Source organism: Homalodisca vitripennis, chromosome 2 (genome assembly GCF_021130785.1).
Source record: "Homalodisca vitripennis isolate AUS2020 chromosome 2, UT_GWSS_2.1, whole genome shotgun sequence".
In the NCBI taxonomy this organism is placed as follows: domain Eukaryota; kingdom Metazoa; phylum Arthropoda; class Insecta; order Hemiptera; family Cicadellidae; genus Homalodisca; species Homalodisca vitripennis.
The window spans coordinates 201,434,325-201,456,216 of record NC_060208.1 but is presented as its reverse complement, the minus strand read 5'-3'; the positions used below and the strand labels follow the sequence as shown (position 1 = coordinate 201,456,216).

At 37.5% G+C, this 21,892-nt stretch overlaps 1 protein-coding gene across 1 annotated transcript in view; it reads left to right on the top strand.

Annotated features, from left to right (window-relative positions):
• Positions 1 to 1,452: 1,452 nt before the first annotated feature.
• LOC124355258 (chondroadherin-like) overlaps positions 1,453 to 21,892 on the top strand; it is an 82,645-nt gene continuing 62,205 nt past the window's right edge. Inside the window, exon 1 of the mRNA XM_046806305.1 lies at positions 1,453 to 1,593. Within this exon, the coding sequence (XP_046662261.1) occupies positions 1,564 to 1,593 (30 nt within the window). The 5' untranslated portion in view covers positions 1,453 to 1,563. The remainder of the gene's footprint in view (positions 1,594 to 21,892) is intronic.

Sequence of the window (21,892 nt, the reverse complement as noted above, 5' to 3'; positions counted from 1 at the left end):
TGTCCGAAGGCTATTGAGCCAATTAAATAAAACTCTGATAATTTGTATTAATCTCTTCGGATTTTATTAAACGTGCTATTATCTTTGCAATACAAGCTTGCAGCAGTTAATTAATCTAAATGTATTAGTCAACACTTATAGTTTTATGAAATTCTACATAAGTTATAGTCTATTATTATTAGAAACTGGGAATTCAGACCTATAGAACAATCAAGAATAGAATGTATTAAAAAGAAATGTATTTATGCAGACTTTTTTTAGAAAAATTATTTTGTTACACATTATTTTATATTTAATAAATATATCACATGAAATAAATTTCTTGATAGTATGTTTAAGACTCATGTGTTAACCTAATGGTAATTTTAATAATTCTGAATGTTATTACAACTGCCATTAAAAGTATCGCAGTTTTGTGTAGGTTTCCATGATCAGGCTGCGAAATTTTTAAGATTGTTTCTATGTGAGCACTAAAAAGATAAGATGGAGAATATATGTAATAAGTTCCATGTAGACAGTTCTATAGTTTCGTTGATTTCATGATGTGTAGGTCAGTGGCATTTGACATACATACATTAAATGTTATAATCAATATTTACAAGAACGTAGCCAGGAAAAGATTTGGGGAGGGGGTGGGGTCCAGGCAACTGATATTTTCCTGTAGTGGACAAAAGAACAAAGCCCCATTTCGTTCCTTAAAAACTTCTAGACACTTTCTTTGTTGAGAACGATCTTTCAGCAGTACAGTACATGTCAGTAATACTGAATTATTCAAATAATGATAATCGTTTACTAAAAGATAAAATTTAACGAATTAAAAATTTGGGGGGGGACGTCCGGACCACTTGGACCCCCTCGTTGGCTACGCCCTTGAATATTTATAACAATTACTATTATATATATTATAATCCATGAGCCATTATCAAGAAGTACGAAAAGAAAAGCTGTGGTACCTATACATTTTTTAGTTAACGATGAGACAACAAGATTTACGGGACCTTTGTCATCGATATGTTAGAAAAACGATTATATCGTTTTGATAAGGGAAATACCACTTACCAGAGATATGCTTTGAAAATTGCATCGCTCTCATATTTGTGGGGGCAAAATGACAAAAGAAAGAATGAAAGAGAAAACTCCCACAGCTCAACACAGTAATTAACGTTTTTGGCCTTTTATTTTATAAATTTTATCGTAATATCTAGAATTAAGAACAATATAGCGATCATTTCATGGTTGGAGAAGGAAGGAGTGCAGTGAAGATAACAATAAAAAGCAGTATACAAGTGTTAATTTGTACTGTGAACGAACAACGTAGACAGACGAGTGTGCTGCAAGTTGGCCACTTGTATGTAATACAGGTGTGTTATCTGCTTTATCAGCTGTGATAGTGACTCGCTGACAGTCACCCCCTCCCCCCTCACCTGCACATTCGGCGTTGCTCGCGCCCGCAGACACAGTTCTATTATAAGCTCTGACTGTCGCTATCTCTCTCTGTCTCTGTAGTCTGTAGTCAGTCGGCGCGAGCGCGAGGTCGAGGTAGGATGTGAGAGTGCCGACACTATGTGGATTACTTCAGTACAACTGTTTACGGTAACTATCAACCGATTTCACTCATATTATTTGTAGGCTGTAATTCAGCGGTGATATATTTTGATGGAAGTTGCACCTACACGTTGACTGTCTGCCTACATAGATATTTTTTAATTACCTATTTATGTATATGGATAGGCCTATACATTTTTCTGTAGGAACTGTACTGTATGTACATTTGTAGTTGGGTGGCATATTTACTAACAATTTACTCCTGCCATGGAAATAAATCTTTGTAGGCATACATTCTGTTCCAGCGTCGCACACAGAATTCCATTTCGTGGCGGATAACGGTATTTACCTGCATAAACTCTATTTTATACGAGTATATATATTGTTAAATTTTATTGCCACTCAGTTACATTATATGTTACAGTTGCAGACATTATTGACAATTAAAAATTCATAAATATCCGTAGAACAAGTGACGTGTCTTAAATTTAAGCACATATTTTTTATTTCGGGAGAGTTGCACTTCATAACCTGCCTTAGGTACGTCCCTGATCTGTCCTTGAGTCGGTTCATAGACGTCAGCTTGATACGAGCTCTGTAGACAATTATTTAGGTTCTAATTAATATTCACACTTATACTAAATGTTTTACTGAATGTAAATCAAAATAAAATGTGTAAATAGTTATAATCTAAGCAGACAGAACAAGAATAGGACATAAAACACTAAAAAACATTTTCATGTGGTTAGGCTCAGACAGATAGACAGATAGAAGTTGTACATGAGAACACCCAGTAAAAAATTTCACAAAAGTTTTAAGTTTATATCTCAATTCATCAAGATATCACCCAGAGTTTTAGGCTTTAGTAACGTCCAGCCAAATCCCTTCCTTTTAAAGTGACATGCTTCTTCATCGAACTCGATGTTGCCTATAGAATAAAGCTTCATGCAGTCTCATGTCTATGTTGGTCAATTAGTTCTTGAGATATTGTGAGGACAAAAAGACAGACGGGGAGAAATGTTTCCAGCTCCCCTGAGTAATGGATGGACTTCGCTAACGCCCAGCCAATACACTCTTTTTAAATTCTGAACGTTAAAAATTTCAGTAATAGGTAATAATGTAAAATAGGTATTTCACTCATGATGCTAATTTCTGGTTAACCAGAATTGGATGGTTAGAACAATTGGTAGTTGCCTTGGTACGTATTCTATGTTTTGAAAACTGAAGGAAAATCCAAAAAAAAAAAAACTTTCCACGTGACAAATCATATTTGTATTTTTATCCTTTAAAAGTTATCCAATAGGTAAACCGAAATAGATAATAACCCATTAAATGGCTCATCTTATACCTGAATCTAATCAAGATCATATTACACAATTTTAACAACTAGAATTTTATCTTTCACATTGAATACATTGGAATTTAATAAACAAAAATGTTTGTTTTAGTAACATCTCTATATATAAAACGTAGCCAATTACCCTCACTCATCACTAATTCTCCAACTTCCCGATTTCCCAGATATTACAATTTCAAACGTATGACCCCAATACTTGTAAAAAAACTAAAGCATTTTCATACATTCATAGGTGTTAAAATAGGGTTGCAGTCCTAGAAGAACTATATTTTTGTTTTTATTACATACTTCAATGAAATCTGAAATATACGTGCCTTTTGCTCTCAACAGGCAATTAAAGATTGTTCATGAATTTCAATTATACATACGAGCTGAAATACGTTTATCCCTAGAAGAACTATATTTTATTTTTCAACTTCCCGTTGTACCAGAAGTGTAAAAGTTGACACACATTATTGTATTATGTCCTCAACAGACTACCGGCGTTCGAAATACTTTAACAGGAAGTAGATTACAATGGCCGAAAGTAGTAGTGTTTTGAGAAGTAGACTTATCAGACCAATGTATGGATTATATATTATATATTCATGATCGGGTCCACATGGCAAACGCAACTATGGTTTCGGAAATACCTAACACCAGAAGTAGATTAGTATGAATAGAATTAGACGCTTTTGGCCCAAAATACACTCTTCAGACCTATGTAAGTGTATATTTTCATGATCAGGGTAACAATGCAAATTATACAGCAGCACAAAAAATACCTCAGACCGGAAAGAAATAAAATGAACGGAAGTAGTCACTTTTAAACAAAATTAACTTTTCAGACAAGAGTATTTTATATATTTTTTAAAATCGGAACAACAATACAGAAAATATATTTTTAATGGCGGGAAGTAGCCACTTTTCGACTTTTTCAGGAAAACGCATTATATTTTTTTTGTCGGGATAACAACACGAATACTACTACACCCCGATAATACCTTAGAACGGAAGTAAATTACAATGGCAGGAAGTAGTCACTTTCTGGACCAAAGATGACTTTTCCAGACCAATGAATGTGTATATTTTCTTGATCAGGGCAACAATTGAAACGCCACTACAACACCGGAAATATATTCAAATGACCGGAAATTATCACGTTTCAGACCAACCGTCTTGATAGGAACAACAAGTCAAAGTCTACTTTGTGACCAGAAATACCTTATACCGGAAGTATATTATTAAATATACGCCTTTTAATAATAGAAGGAGAACTTTTCAGACCAGTTTCTTGGTCGTTGCAACAAGACAAACTTTACTATGGCATGTGAAATATGATTAATTAGAACTAGAACTGCTTCATTACACGCTAACCTGAGAAAAGAGCTAGTGACAATTTTATTTAGCTTTAGAACCTCTTAACAATGAACGCTGAAATAATATGAATTATAAAATCTACGTACGTTGTTATTGGTAGCTACTCATAAAGATTATTCACTCTCCAACTTCAGGAACCTCCCCAAAATGCTTTTTAAACTTTTAAGTCCTATTATTTTAAAGTGGATAAGGAATATCTTTTAGTGGTTATTACTCATACTTAGGAGTTTTTATTAAGGCATTTGAAAGGACACGTCTACCTGTTATTCAGTGGGATTTAGCGTGCAAAGACGTGGGTAACTGATAGTAATAAATACACGTTTAGTTATATATCACAAACGTTAATATTTGGAAATGTATTGGAAAGGCTTTTTATGTTTTGAAAACGCAGGTTGCATGAGCGAATATGTTTCTTTCACTTTTGTGGCAGGAAATTTGTTTTTTTCAGCAATCTTGTATGGCTGGCGTAGATTAGTATGGAGTGTATGTGTTGTATAATCCCATTATTATATTTATTATGCAAATTCCAACCCACACATTTAATAGTAGATTGTACGGTCGGAGGTGCGTTTACAAAACCTGTTCTCTTGGAGGAAACCCCTCATTATGAGGCGAGGTATTGCGGTTTGACGTTGGCCCAGGTTGCTCGAATTACATATAAAAACATTGTAATACTTTCTCTCACATTTTGTCAACCAAGCTCTGGGAGGCGGCGGCATCGTTTTGGGGGATAAAGTAGATTGTTTATTTTTCTATCTCATAAACCGCGATAGATTGGTTACAGTCTTGTGTATGCCTAAATTGTATTAATCGGCCAACTGCGAAGTTGGCGAGGAGTAAATGTAATTTACCTGTTGACAGATGTTCTATACCATCCTCTTACGTGGGTTCATCCGATGCCAATGGAATATTAACCAGTTAAACGAGGGCTATACTACAAGTTTTATCAAGCAATGCGTTAAAATCATTTTTTTGTCACGAATACCACAGGAGCCTTTAGAAATGCAATCAAACATTGTCTGCTTGATTAATATAATTATCAAGTATATATTTAAGTGTAGGAATGTTTAATGCAGATGTTTAATACCGTGTTGATTACAATGCCTAGATATTCCACTACTCAAATGGGAGTAGTAAGTAGGCTATATTTATACTTAGAGTAGCCTATATGTTGTTTTAACAAGTACGATAATTTAATGCGCGTTACTAGGTACATGACGAAGAGTACGTGGCCATTGAGTATGTAAGAAAAAAGAAAAGAGTAGAAAGTCGTAGTTAAAAGTTGGTACCAATATTTGATTTCAGCGCACTCTTGCGTTGTACTACCCTCCCTAGCTCGCAGTAGGTGTTATGACTAGCGTTCCTTGCGTTGTACTACCCTCCCTAGCTCGCAGTAGGTGTTATGACTAGCGTTCCTTGCGTTGTACTACCCTCCCTAGCTCGCAGTAGGTGTTATGACTAGCGTTCCTTGCGTTGTACTACCCTCCCTAGCTCGCAGTAGGTGTTATGACTAGCGCTCCTTGCGTTGTACTACCCTCCCTAGCTCGCAGTAGGTGTTGTGACTAGCGCTCCTTGCGTTGTACTACCCTCCCTAGCTCGCAGTAGGTATTGTGACTAGCGCTCCTTGCGTTGTACTACCCTCTCTAGCTCGCAGTAGGTGTTATGACTAGCGTTCCTTGCGTTGTACTACCCTCCCTAGCTCGCAGTAGGTGTTGTGACTAGCGCTCCTTGCGTTGTACTACCCTCCCTAGCTCGCAGTAGGTGTTATGACTAGCGCTCCTTGCGTTGTACTACCCTCCCTAGCTCGCAGTAGGTGTTATGACTAGCGCTCCTTGAGTTGTACTACCCTCCCTAGCTCGCAGTAGGTGTTGTGACTAGCGCTCCTTGCGTTGTACTACCCTCCCTAGCTCGCAGTAGGTGTTGTGACTAGCGCTCCTTGCGTTGTACTACCCTCCCTAGCTCGCAGTAGGTGTTGTGACTAGCGCTCCTTGCGTTGTACTACCCTCCCTAGCTCGCAGTAGGTGTTGTGACTAGCGCTCCTTGCGTTGTACTACCCTCCCTAACTCGCAGTAGCTAACTCGCAGTAGGTGTTGTGACTAGCGCTCCTTGCGTTGTACTACCCTCCCTAGCTCGCAGTAGGTGTTGTGACTAGCGCTCCTTGCGTTGTACTACCCTCCCTAGCTCGCAGTAGGTGTTGTGACTAGCGCTCCTTGCGTTGTACTACCCTCCCTAGCTCGCAGTAGGTGTTATGACTAGCGCTCCTTGCGTTGTACTACCCTCCCTAGCTCGCAGTAGGTGTTGTGACTAGCGCTCCTTGCGTTGTACTACCCTCCCTAGCTCGCAGTAGGTGTGTTGTGACTAGCGCTCCTTGCGTTGTACTACCCTCCCTAGCTCGCAGTAGGTGTTGCAGTAGGTGTTATGACTAGCGCTCCTTGCGTTGTACTACCCTCCCTAGCTCGCAGTAGGTATTGTGACTAGCGCTCCTTGCGTTGTACTACCCTCCCTAGCTCGCAGTAGGTGTTATGACTAGCGCTCCTTGCGTTGTACTACCCTCCCTAGCTCGCAGTAGGTGTTATGACTAGCGCTCCTTGCGTTGTACTACCCTCCCTAGCTCGCAGTAGGTGTTCGACGTGTTTACGTTTGGTATGGAAACAGGTATTTTAAAAATCATATGATTTTATTAACCTTCGCATTACTGTGTTTAATTCTTCGGCCTTTTCAGAGTAAAATGGTACCATACATATGTACATGTGTGTGTCATTTTAGTCTGGAAAATGAAACCATATACATATGTACAAATGGTTTTATCTTATTATTTTTTATTATAATTAGATAATTACAATAGAATTTCCTTTAAAATTAATCATACAATTAAAAAAAAAACTTTTTTGTATTTTGTTACACTTTAAAACAACCGCTAGGTGAAATGCAAGTAATTTTATGTGTAGTCTTTACATGAAAATAATAAACTCTCTAGATAAAATAAAACATATTTTATTAAACAAATCAAAAGGGTCTCTAACAATTTTTATTTAACATTATAATTTTTATTTGAAACGTTTTTTAAATAAAATTATAAACTAGAAAATGCAAATGAAAAACTTTTAAAATGTATTGTTTTTGTTGACAATGTTACTTATAGGCCTAATGATCTCGGTAAATAAAACCCTTGTTTGGTTTCCTTACCAATAGCATTTTAATTAGTATTTGTGTTTACAATTAATTTTAATTAAATATTTACAATAAAAGTATTAATTTAAATACTGAACCGGACAGCCGGCAAATTTATAGTAACAATTCACAAAATACAGAACACAACGAAGCCTCAGAGAGAGACGTGTGGGCGAGAGTGAGTAAATACGAGAATAACAGATTACTGCAATGGCATTGTGTGGAATAATCAAGATTCGTGACTGCGGCGCCGCTGTACATTGAGACGTACTGCATGTAGCTGTAAATTGACACTAGGTATCGACGCCTCCCAGATTACAGGTGTACCTGACGGTATCTTAGAGCGGCGGTTCCGCTGTACATTGACACTAGGTATGAATCATAGGCCGACTCGCCTCCCAGGGCCGTACCTACAGGTGTACCTGACGGTATCTTAGAGCGGCGGTTCCGCTGTACATTGACACTAGGTATGAATCATAGGCCGACTCGCCTCCCAGGGCCGTACCTACAGGTGTACCTGACGGTATCTTAGAGCGGTGGTTACGCTGTACATTGACACTAGGTATGAATCATAGGCCGACTCGCCTCCCAGGGCCGTACCTACAGGTGTACCTGAAGGTATCTTAGAGCGGTGGTTACGCTGTACATTGACACTAGGTATGAATCATAGGCCGACTCGCCTCCCAGGGCCGTACCTACAGGTGTACCTGAAGGTATCTTAGAGCGGTGGTTACGCTGTACATTGACACTAGGTATGAATCATAGGCCGACTCGCCTCCCAGGGCCGTACCTACAGGTGTACCTGACGGTATCTTAGAGCGGCGGTTCCGCTGTACATTGACACTAGGTATGAATCATAGGCCGACTCGCCTCCCAGGGCCGTACCTACAGGTGTACCTGACGGTATCTTAGAGCGGCGGTTCCGCTGTACATTGACAATTGGTATGAATCATAGGCCGACTCGCCTCCCAGGGCCGTACCTATAGGTGTACCTGACGGTGCCTTGGAGCGGTGGTTACGCTGTAAATTGACAATTGGTATGAATCATAGGCCGACTCGCCTCCCAGGGCCGTACCTACAGGTGTACCTGAAGGTATCTTAGAGCGGTGGTTACGCTGTACATTGACACTAGGTATGAATCATAGGCCGACTCGCCTCCCAGGGCCGTACCTACAGGTGTACCTGAAGGTATCTTAGAGCGGTGGTTACGCTGTACATTGACACTAGGTATGAATCATAGGCCGACTCGCCTCCCAGGGCCGTACCTACAGGTGTACCTGACGGTGCCTTAGAGCGGCGGTTACGCTGTACATTGACACTAGGTATGAATCATAGACCGACTCGCCTCCCAGGGCCGTACCTATAGGTGTACCTGACGGTGCCTTAGAGCGGTAGTTACGCTGTACATTGACAATTGGTATGAATCATAGACCGACTTGCCTCCCAGGGCCGTACCTATAGGTGTACCTGACGGTGCCTTGGAGCGGTAGTTACGCTGTACATTGACAATTGGTATGAATCATAGACCGACTTGCCTCCCAGGGCCGTACCTACAGGTGTACCTGACGGTGCCTTAGAGCCAGCTGTAGGAGACTGTCCACATCACTCAACCAATTAAGTAAACTCTTACTGTATTTCAATTATATGGCGTATTACTTACAATCAAGTCTATCTGATACAAACTGGTACTAGACTGTCTACACTACTCAATCAACTAACTAAACTCTTATTTTAATAATTGGTGTATTACTTACATTCAAGTCTATCTGATACAAACTGGTACGTGATTGACCACATTACTCAACCGTTTAACTAAACTCTTATTTCAATTAGTGGCGTATTACTTACTTTCAAGTCTATATGATACAAACTGGTACTAGACTGTCCCCACTACTCAACTAATTAACTAAACTCTTATTTCAATTATTTGCGTACTTCTAACACTCAATCCTTTCGTTCCTTGTTTTATTTTTAAATGTTGGGTTTTGTGAAATTGTACAATTTGTTTTTGAAGGCCGATACAAAGCAATCTAAATGTGTATCATAAATGTTTCAAATATAGCCACACGAGGGACTTTCACCTTGGAACCGATAATAACGAAAGTCTCAGATAAGGAGGTCGAGTGGGGTCAGTGTGGGAAGTGACCTCTGGGTATGTGGAGGAAGTCTTCCTGATATAGAAATTAGCCACACGTGACTACTGAACCAAAGCTGAACAGATGTAATGTTTCTCCATAATGAAGTTAATATATATCTAAAGTCCCCGAAAGAGTAACAACTTCTACTCCATATTTATCACTATATGCTTTTAATTTGTTCATAACAAAAGTAGTATCTACATAATAAATAACTTACTCTCCCCAGTTTAAATAGTCTTTATTTATAACTTTGCTTCACGTAATATTTCAACACAATTGGTTGAAAGTCCGGTGATAATTTCTTCACCATTTTTATTTGTTCAGTTCGGTTGTATCACCAGGAACCTTAAGTGGATAGATAAGCCGAATCGGTCCATCGAGTATTCCGCTTGCAGTTTTCGGTCGCACGACTCTTAGTTAAGAAAGATACTTTCGATTACTCTCAAGTGGCCAATTTTGTCTTTTCGTGGTTTCTGAGCCGATCAGAACTACTTCTTCTACTTCTTGGACTTCTTGAATTTCTTCCAGTGGAAAGTTTTAGTTGGCCTAAATATTCCACTCAAAATTGTTTTGTCAGATCTTCTCGAACTCGCTTTGGATATTTAAGTATTCTTTCAAATAAAGTAGAAAGAATAGTCCCAGTCTGTCTAAGCCAGTAACTCGGCAATCTCTAATGTCTTGGATAAACATTGCTGGTGTTGTTGCAGTGCAATCTAAATTGTCTTCTTTCAATTGGCCTGTTGTTTAATAATGATTCGCCATCACACAGAATTGATATCAGTTCTTCACTGCTAATAACAGCTCTTCCGAGCATCTTCTTCAAACCCTGCTTTACAATCCCTACCATACGCTCCAAAAAAAAACACCCTACCATGGAGCAGAAGGAGGGTTGAACCCATTCTATGCAGTTCATCAGAGTGATATTCGTGATTTTGGTCCAATCTAAGTGGTTCCATAGCATTATCAAATCCTCTGAAGGTTTTGCCTTGATCGCTGTACGTTGTGGATGGTCGACCTCGTCCTGCGTAAAACGGCGTAAAGCTGTAAAGCAAATGAATCGCCCTGTAGACTGCATGAAAAAGTACAAATCCATTATTTACTCCCATCACGCAGAAACAAAAGCCCTGCAAAGTCAACGCCGGTTACTTCAAAACACGCAGCATCGTTTACTCTTTCTTCTGGCAAAAGTGGAAAACATGCATCAAGGAATACACCAAATAACAAGGTAATCCTACGGTAAATACAAAGTAAATAACTTGTGAAGCGTTTAAATACAACAAAACCGTTAAGGACACTTTTAATAGTCTGTCTTCCTTTCGATATCCAAAAGTTCTCTTGAATAATGCTCAAAAGACTGCACGCCAATGTGTCCATTTTTAACATGTGGTGACAAAATCAGCCTTTCCACAATTTTATGTTTAGATGGTAGAACTACTGGCATTCGGAAAGCTTCCAAATCCTTTCTTTTACTCATTTTTGTTTTAAGTTTATCATCCTTTCATCATCATGAAACACTTGCAAAGTTCTCATTGCTTTGTAGACCATTGAATGATTCATCTTGAATCAGCTTCACAATGTAACATTGTGAATTTATCAATTCTTCCAAACTCAAAACTGAGGTCTTCATCTGATTTCACTTGTTTAGACAATTATATTTGAACCTCATAATTCATGCAAAAATTTGGGTGATCTCGAATAATCTGACTAGCGTAGACCTAAAATATTCACCAAACTTGATGTCGCTGCTAAGTCCTACTGCATATAATGATGACTTTTTCCGTTCACTGTCTATTTATTCTTTATCAAGTTTTGTTTCTAAAAGAAGCCATTTTTATTAGGGGTTTCTTAACCATGATGGCCCCTCCCATCGTTTTTATTCAGCTGTTTTGGAGTACAGCCTCGACTAGTTAAGTCCGCAGGATTGCGCTCTCCAGGAACATGATTCCAATCTTCCTTCTTCGTAAGTTTCTTAATTTCTCTGACTCGATAATTTACAAACACTCCGTATTGATATTCTTGTTTGATCCAAGTTAAAGCAGTAGTAGAATCACTCCATAAATATATGTATAGTATATAGGCTTACTAAAGCTTTGTACAACCTTTTCATTTCGACTTGCACAATTTTTCAAGCCTACTGTATCTTTTTTATTATTACCTGAAAGATTGGTCTTACTAGAATTCTGAGAAAATGTACTATGAGCTAGTGATAACCTGCTTCTACCTCGAGCTTCAAAAATGCTAAAAGATCTACTAAGATCTAACAACTAAGCTTAGGCGAGAAAATTGTTGGCGATGCCATTCTCTTCAGGTGCGCTCTGGCAAATCTGTCTGTCATACGTATCATACGTATCACTTGTGCTGACTCCTGACGTTTTTAAAGAACGTAACTGAAATTTTAATTGGTCATATAAATATTGTAGAGTCTTGCCAGGTCTTGCCAGTAGATTGAGACAAAACTAACCTTAGCAATTCTCTCACGTACAATTCAATCAACAGCTCTGTCCTACCAACCCTATGTGTAAATTGTTCGATCACGTTAGGATAGTTACGGTCGGACGGAGGAAAGCTATCAACCAGTTCATGCGCTTGAGAATTTTAAACTGTAGACTGTTCAGTAGACTCGTCCACGTGTATCTTTTTGAATTGAGCCCAAAAGCCGATATAGTTTTCAAACTACTATTAAATTTACTAAGGATTTTACTTAGGGAAATGGTACAGCTGTTTATAACAAGAGAAGTTTTAATTAACAACTGATCCATTGTCTGAACCTTGGCCAGGCACTACTGTACTTCCGAGATAAGAGTGCCATATTCACATTTTATTATTATCCACTTCTCTCTGTAACTCTCAACCTCTTCAAACTCAGATTAAGGAACTTGTTCGTCAGTTTCATTAGGTCACTAGCGTGAGCGTCAATAACAAATAGCCTGTCTGCTTTATACAATAATTTTCCATTGACATCTTGAAACTTCGCTCTATAATGTTCTTCCAGTTTATTGTAACAGCGTGTGAATCCTCTTCTTAATTGTATTCTTTCCTTCTTTAATCGATCTAAATACTGTTTTCCCATCGTTGCTCCCCACCAATGATGCCAAATGTTCAAGTTAACAATATTGAACTTGTTTTAATGTAATTCTAAATATAATAAAATGCTATTCCACATCAATCACTTTACAAAACAAGAAAAGACCCAAATACAAATCAACCGTGTTCACATTTGTTTAACCATTTGTTTGAATTTACTATCACTGGTAAATCAATAAAAAAATGCCCAATACAAATTTTATTATTGCTCAAGACCTTTTGGAATCAATGATTTCATCATCAGGCACTTCGCAAAAATGAGATTTGTGAAGTCCCTGATGATGAAATTATTGCTTATAAAAGGCCTTGCGTAATAATAAAATTTATATTGGAAATCTTTTTATTCATTTACCAGTGATAGTAAATTAAACCTTTTTCCAATGCTTTAAGTTTCTTGATTAGTTTTGAATGTAAATACTTTTAATAAGAGCAGTACACTGCCAACTCGAACCAATAATCAACTTTCAAAACATATCACTTACATCATATTTACGACAAGACCGAATGTCATAGTCAGAGAAATCACAACAGAATGCTACTGACACAGGGTACACAATTTAGTACACGACCAGGCTTCAAACTCTTAGGCTCGTCACAGTCACATTATTATTCATTTCCCATTTCCTTTTGGGTTTTTAAGGTAAAGCTCCTTTCTAATACTATTACCCTCACTTTAATTACTCTGTAATTTTGATTAAAACTAACTGAGCCTCTTGTGGAATCCGAGTGATTGAATTTCAGGCTGGCTTAAAATGCAATCAATTAAATGTATTTATATTTTATTTAGTCAATTGCGCATACATTGTTTTATACAGGAATCACCGTTATTATCGTAAATAATAATAATAATAAATCTTTTTTTATTGCGTTCACAATTTAAGCAAATTGTATACAATCGTCAATATACATGTATTAAAATGAATTAAACTTTATAAATCAATTTAAATGCAAGTCATTTCAGTAATTAAAAAGTTTTCAGCTATACTGATTACAATTTAGAACAGAACCAAAGGACTTGACCAATTTGTTTCAATTAAATTCAAATTTAATCCTAGCGGCTCAAATTTAAAATGTCGGTTTGATGTTGGCGCAAATAAAAATGCTGCTTATGACAATGACTGTCAACATTCACATAATCTCTAATTCTAATCCATGAAAACTTTTCCATTCTTGTTCTTACTGTCCGTCATCCTTGTTTCATGTGGAATCGTCTCAATGCTGTCAAAGGTCGTGTATCAGTTTCACCGGATAATTTTGAGTGATTTCTCATTGTGTTTTCTCACAGTCCTCTGCTCTAAATGTGAATGTGTCATGGAATGAGTGTTTTAGTGTATCTGATTAGTTTGTAGCCAATCCACCAAATTGGCCGGCTAGAGTGGCCGGCCTGCGCGGCGTGGCCGCTCAACGCGTGATTTGCATGGAGTTATGGGCTACTGCAGGATATACCGGCTATAAATATGTAGATGCACACACCCCCGCATTACGCTGTCGGCTGTTTCGTTCCTGACAAAACAGCTGCTTTTGTAACCGAATGCGGCTGAAAGCACGGTTAATGTCAAGTTTATCGAAATATCATTACAATACCTAAATGTATTATTACTCCGACTTACAATGTTACGTGATTTTGAGCTAGATCTTTGCTTTTTTAATTATTTCTAACGGTCAGCAAAAAAGTTGTATGTTGTTTACAATTCTGTAACAGACTTTTTTTACATACCATTCTCTGAGATGAAAATGAACATAGTATTAACATGCACTACATTATCTTGGCCTGCAGATAGTATTTATACACAAAAGTGTATTAAAAATATACATTGAACTACGCAATATGTATTTCTGGAATAATAAAATAATAAACCGAAACAATGACGTATCGATACTTCGTCATCATTATTATTTGATCAAGTTCTTCAAAATGTCTTTCCACACAATATAAAAAAAGTTTTACATTTCATACAAATGAGATTTAGTAATAGCAAGTAAGAGTTAGGTTGTTAGTGTGTATTTTGGGAACGTACATTTATGTAATTTGTTCTATTTAACTTTTCATATTGTAGAAGGTATGGAGTCATAAGAATTGTTGTATTTTTAATTTTTTCTCAGTAACTAAGCATCATGCATATTAATCTGCATATCATGCATCAGAAATCTAATCTTATCTGCACTATGCACCATGCATATTAATAAAAGAAACTTCTCAGTTATAGTGCTGCTGGCGCCACAAACTGTTTATTGTCATTTCACAAACACATTTATAATTACTATAGAGTAAACCTGTATTTATTTGTATTTTCCAATGCGTTACCATTCAAATTTTATACATTTTTCTAAATGTACATAGTGCGTTGGTGCTAAAGTTTCACCATAAATATGTTTTTACATTAATATAACTATTTCATCAACACTATTTAATGGAAACACTAAGCGAAACTTTATCCTAAAACTGCCCTTTCTGTGAATTACAGTCTCCCAAAATATGTGACTCGGCATCTTTTAACTCATGTAAGCGGGTGTGTAGTACTGTCAGTTCCGGTTTAAGACGTTTACTAGCTGAAGATGGTTCTCCAAAGTATGGCTGAAGTGGTAAAATAGTGAATACATATTTTCAAATATTGTTTTTTATTTTTAGTCTTTTAAGTGCTTAACTACTTGCAAAGAGACAATGTAAACTTCGATTTAGTACTTATAAATACAGTTTATATGCCACAGTTTTGTAATGGTTAGACAGAAAATAATGTTTTAAATAAAAGTTATTCAGTTTTGTAAGGCCTTTAATTTTATATGGCGGAAGCCCCTTTCTTTACTATTTAACCTTTTTGGTTATGAGCATTATTATGTAAAAAGGTTAATTTTACAGTGGCAGAAAATTTTTGAAATACAGGCATTTATGGTATCATTTACGCCTGTGTCACGAGATATCGAAGAATAATCTCAGTGGTTTCATATTAAAGATTGTCACAATAAAAACGACAAATCACTGTTTTCTATACACTCTATGCCGCAATTTTGAAACGAAGAGAGATTATACAATTGTTCTTCCACAAAATGTTTAGGAAACAAAGATCTTTGAGGTTATGCACAATATGACGTGCCTTTGAACTTGAAAGTTTTGAGATTCGAACATGGGATCCTCTGTTTTGTGACAATCTGTATTTTTTTGCCCAATTCAATTAAAGATGCTCCAACGCTCAAGGCGTTAAAGACTCGCCTTAAACCCCTCTTGGTGTCACAAGCATTCTATAATGCAGGTGAGTTTTTGGCATTCGACTGGGAGACCGCCCAATTAAAAGACTGACTCCGCTGTACTAAGAGTGTTGCATTGGCGATGGATGAAAGAGGCGTAACTGTAAAATTGTATGTGTGAGTGTGTATTGTTGTATGAATGTCAGAAATTTTGAGGACCAATAACGTTTGCCATACAATGTAATAAATATTATCGCTGCAATCAAAAAGATTTGATTTGATTTGTAGAATTATTATAACTATTAAAAGAACCTCTTAATTAAACCTCTGCAGTTACCCTTTCGACCACTAAATATGTGAGATGGGTGGTCTAAAATATCCTGTATAATAAATGCAGATGTCCGAAATTCATCGCGTTTTCCAGTTTTCGTGCGTACACTTGAATGAGAGGATCTTTTCCGTTATGTGTCAGCAATTTCTATTTATTGTCTATGAGGCAAAACTGAGTGGAATTCACTTTGTAATGGAAGAATAGGTATTTTTAGATAATACAAACTGCCGACAGTAGTTATAACCGGTTGGACTTTGCCCGTCTGGACAAGATAACGAGGCGGCGCGATAACGGAGCCACGGTAGCGGTGCAGTCAGTTCCTGCTCTTGCCTGTGCGTGTATTGTTGTCCAGTTTAGTCGTCTTAGTGGTGTTTAATGCTGTGTAATGAATTTTATCCAGTTGGTTGAAAGTTGTAAAAATGAAGAAGACGCTGTGTCGTTTTTCCAGAAAAAAGGATTGTTACACAATCCACGTAAATGTGCGAACGGACATGAAATGAAATTATATTTACAAAATCGATTCCGTTGGGTTTGTAATAAAACAACGTGCCGCGAGTACAAACAATTGCGTCCAAGACACATATTTCACCACGAGCTCCTCACGCCTGGAATTTAATGGGCGTGATCAACCGAGGCGGAGAGAAAGAGTGGGGATGGAGGGGCCCCTCCTGCCAACTACAGATAGCCCGTGTATTAGAAATAGTGGAATGGGCAGCAGTCCGCGCGTTCTCGCTCTGTAACTCATCTGAATTTAATTTAGTTCAGCACCTGGCAAACCTATTAAAATGTATCACTGTATTTTCAAACCCCTTTCCGTAGTTTTTAGTACAGCATACATATAATGAGCTGGATGTTGCAGGATGCAGCACAATTTAATTATTTGCAGGCAATCAATGTGACAAGCCTCTTAAAATGTACCACTGTGTTTTTAGCTTCTACTCTGAATTAAACACATTTCAGTAATTTGGTACAACAATATATATATATATATATAAATATATATATATATATATATATATATATATATATATATATAGTATATATATATTACATTTTAAAGCTGGATGCTGCAGGACTCAGCGCAATTAAATTTATTTCATTAAACCTTGATTTTACAACGTAATTAATGGCAGGCAATTACTCTTGTCTACATACAAATAAAACCAATACAACGGAGTATCGAAAGACCCAAAAAGACGTAAGGAAGTCTAATGTAACAAAGTAACCTCGTTACATTCAGTGGCGTAGCTATAAAACAGACAGAGAAATATATTGCTATTGCTATAAGTTAAAATTTGATCGTAATAATTTGAGGTTACTAAAATATGAATACTTAACAAAGTGTTTCAAATACTAAAGTTCCTCAAAAGAAAATACGATAAGATATCAAAGGACATGCCACAGAAAGGAGATATGAGTCAACCAACACTGCAACCCTGCACCTGGCGTAGAAACGCTGGCTTGACTTATCAACTATCCAGCCACTTCCGTTTCATCTAAAATTGGACTGGTCTTCCCCTCCAAAATTATAAATAGCTTCAGAACTAACAATCAATAATTTTCAGAACGTCTCATCGGACAGTAGCAGTGGTGTGGTGTGTGTACTACACACACACACACACACACACACACACACACACACACACACAACACACACACACACACACACACACACACACTCAACACACACACACACACACACACACACACACACACACACACACGCACACGCACACGCACACGCACACGCACACGCACACGCACACGCACACACACACACACACACACACACACACACACAAGTTTCTTTTTTAATCTTTTTTTAATACCCTTAAGTTTTATTACAGCTATTACATAACTCTTATTACAGATTTTGCAGTGTAATTTATTAATTTATTTACTACCAATTAAGGACTCCACATTATAATATGTTGCTTTTGCCCTATTAACTTGAATATATTCCAATAGCACAAAAAGATTATAAATTTTATTCGTTGTGCACCATCTCACATTTTGTAAAGTGTCGTTGGAGTTATAAAGAAAGTTCAATATTAATATAATTAATTCGATATAATTTCTATGTTTTGCAGATATGTTCGTGTAAAGTGTCTTTGCGAGTTATAAAGAAAAGTTCTATATTAATATAATTAATTCGATATAATTTCTATGTTTTGCAGATATGTTCGGATATAAAACGACTCATTAATTCGTAAGATAATAGGAAATCAGAACCGTTCCGAACTGAGGTCGCTATCAGCCGCATGTACAGAGTTTGTCAGGAATTTTCGGGATTTATCGGTACTGCTCGGCTCTGCTCGGCTCTGTCCCCACTCTTTCTCTCCGCCTCGGTTGATCACCCCATTAAATTCCAGGCGTGAGGAGCTCGTTATTTCACCGGCTCAAAGTTAACCTTTTCGAACAGTTCTGTTTTTCATATATTGTTTGGTCACAAGAATTGACGTCGACAAAATTCTGCGAAAAAGAACTTGGTATAAATCATGGGAACTGCGGTGGACTGGAACAATTACATGCGTGAAGTGACCGCGAGTCACTTGGTACAAAACCCTATTGTAATTGGCGGACCTGGCCTGACGGTTGAAATTGACGAAAGTTTATTTGCTCGCCGGAAAAATAACGTCGGTCGTGTTATTCCAGAACAGTGGGTTTTTCCGGTGGAATCTGTAGAGAAACTAAAGAATGTTTCTTGGTTGCCGTCGAAAATAGATCAGCCACACAATTAATTCCAATAATTAAAAACTACATTCGAAGTGGAAACGACAATCATTTCAGAACGAATGGAAATCATATAAACAATTGTACAAACACGGTTATGAACATTTTACTCTTACTCATAAATTACAATTTTGTTGATCCGGAGACAGGTGCTCACACACAAACGGTTGAAAGTAACTGGCGGCTTGCAAAACATCGGAATAAAGTTCATTGCGGTACGCGGCGCTCTATGATTGACTCATATTTGTGTGAATTTTTGTGGCGTCGCCGAAATCATGATAAAGACTTATTTGAACAAATTATTAGTGATATTGTCGCCTACTGGCCTCCAGAATAAAGGTATGTGGTATTTGTTTTATTACAAAGACATAGAAATAATTTTTAGAAATTGCTGACACATAACGGAAAAGATCCGAATGAGATACCATGCTTCCGCTCAGCGAATGAATTGTTAGGTCTTTGCATTGGGGTTTTATGTCGCACGAGACTGATGCAAGGAGAAATATACTCGTGGGCTGAACCGCTGCTAGTGTGGTTATTTTTAAATCGGCCTCGCCCATTGATCCCTTTGTTTTGCGAGCTGTTTATCAGATGCCACGGTCCGGTTACATTGACCCCTGACGGGAAGAGGGAGAAGAAGAACAATAACGGAGATGACACAATACAGACCGGTTATAAACTGCAAGCGGTGTTGTAATTGGCTCTCATCAGTAAAATGCTTTCGTGACAATCAACTTCGTTCTGGCGACCTCTTCCGCTTCTCAACTGCCACAACTACGAGTATGAAGCGCATTGCGTTTATCAAGGGTCCCATATATTCCTCTTAAAATCGAGAAGTTATCTATCTCTTAGTCCTTCTGTCTGTCTGTGCCATAGATATAAATAGAAAGGCCACAAAGACTTTGTAACTTGGCACATAGCTCTTGTTTCAGTGAAGAACCCCATTGTTTTGGACTCAAAGGGCATCAAAGTTGCGGCCGGGTATTCCACTAATTGAGGAAAAGGTGAAATTAAGTTCTTTAATAGCCTTTCTTACGTTCCGTTGTATCATTTTTTTAGTGGGCTTTGGGTATTTTAGTAGCGCCATCTTAATTTTGCCCCATTAGATGAATGTTAAACTTAGTGCTGGTTTACGCCGTTATTTTAATCGTAGAAAAAACGTCTAAACGCTTTTTTAGTTTTTCGATATTTGCATTGAATATAAAAAAAAACTCAAAACTGTTTATACTTCATTTAAATATTAAAATAGTAAAACTTTTGAATAAAAACTAACAAGCGTTTGGATGCGAATTAATAAGCTCTTCAAATGAGATCGCAAGTGAGTCGCAGGTTTTTATGTAGCCTATTACGATGGTGGGAAAGCTTTGCAAGCAGCACATTCTACGTGTAGCATTGTAGTATCACATATGTTTCTCCGGGGTAGTATGTAGTCTATACGATTGGCGTCCACGTGAAGTATAGTTGCTCTGCGTAGAGAAGCGGTTTGCAAATTAGGAGATTCTCTGTTCAGGCACGTCTCAGACAAAGCATAACATTTTTTTACTTCGTCCGAGAGGCACGCGCGCTTACCGTTCCTTTACCTGTGTTACTACTCAGCAGTATATCAACATTCAATATTTAATATATTTCTATTTCTACGATTTTATTTTGAATATTCTTTGGCTATTTGTATTCAATTAAGTGAACTGCCATAGTAAACACTACAGTTTTGTTAAGGATAACATGATTCCAGACATTGTCATCGTTATTTGCTACAGAAACTGAACACTGCGTCTCGATAGCTAGTATATGGTGTCTACCTCAGGTGACTACATCTAAGATATAAGGATACAATGCACGAGCCTTAACAATACAATGTGGCGATGAAACACCAGTACGTTAATAGCAGACACGTAGTACGTAAAAAATTAAACATATACTCAACAAAAATTGAGGAGGAAGCACACAATATATATTACCAGTACACTACACAAAGGAACGACATTATATCATCGACAACATGTGACAGACAACAAGTTACACAGGTGTAATGTACAAAAATATACCTCAAGCTCAACACAATTTGAGGAGGGAGCACACGATATATAGTACAAGTCACTACACAGAGTAACGACATTATATCATCGTCAGCATGTGACAGACAACAAGTTACACAGGTGCAACGTACAAACAACATACCTCAAACTCAACACAAAGTGAGGAGGAAGCACACAATATATAGTATCAGTACACTACACAGAGTAACGACATTATATCATCGTCAGCATGTAACAGACAACAAGTTACACAGGTGCAACGTACAAACAACATACCTCAAACTCAACACAAAGTGAGGAGGGAGCACACAATATATAGTATCAGTACACTACACAGAGTAACGACATTATATCATCGACAACATGTGACAGACAACAAGTTACACAGGTGCAACGCACAAACAACATACCTCAAACTCAACACAAAGTGAGGAGGGAGCACACAATATATAGTACCAGTACACTACACTGAGTAACGACATTATATCATCGTCAGCATGTGACAGACAACAAGTTACACAGGCGCAACGCACAAACATATACCTCAAGCTCAACACAATTTGAGGAGGGAGCACACAATATACTGTATAGTACCAGTACACTACACCGAGTAACGACATTATATCATCGTCAGCATGTGACAGACAACAAGTTACACAGGCGCAACGCACAAACATATACCTCAAGCTCAACACAATTTGAGGAGGGAGCACACAATATACTGTATAGTACCAGTACACTACACCGAGTAACGACATTATATCATCGTCAGCATGTGACAGACAAGAAGTTACACAGGTGCAACGCACAAACAACATACCAGGTGTGGACAAATGTCTAGAACGGAATTACTGAAGTAAAGCTAATGAATACAGTAATATTGTAATATCTATACATTATCAATCCAGGATGGAAAGGTGATACAATATTTTGATGACACGATTCCCTGTATTAA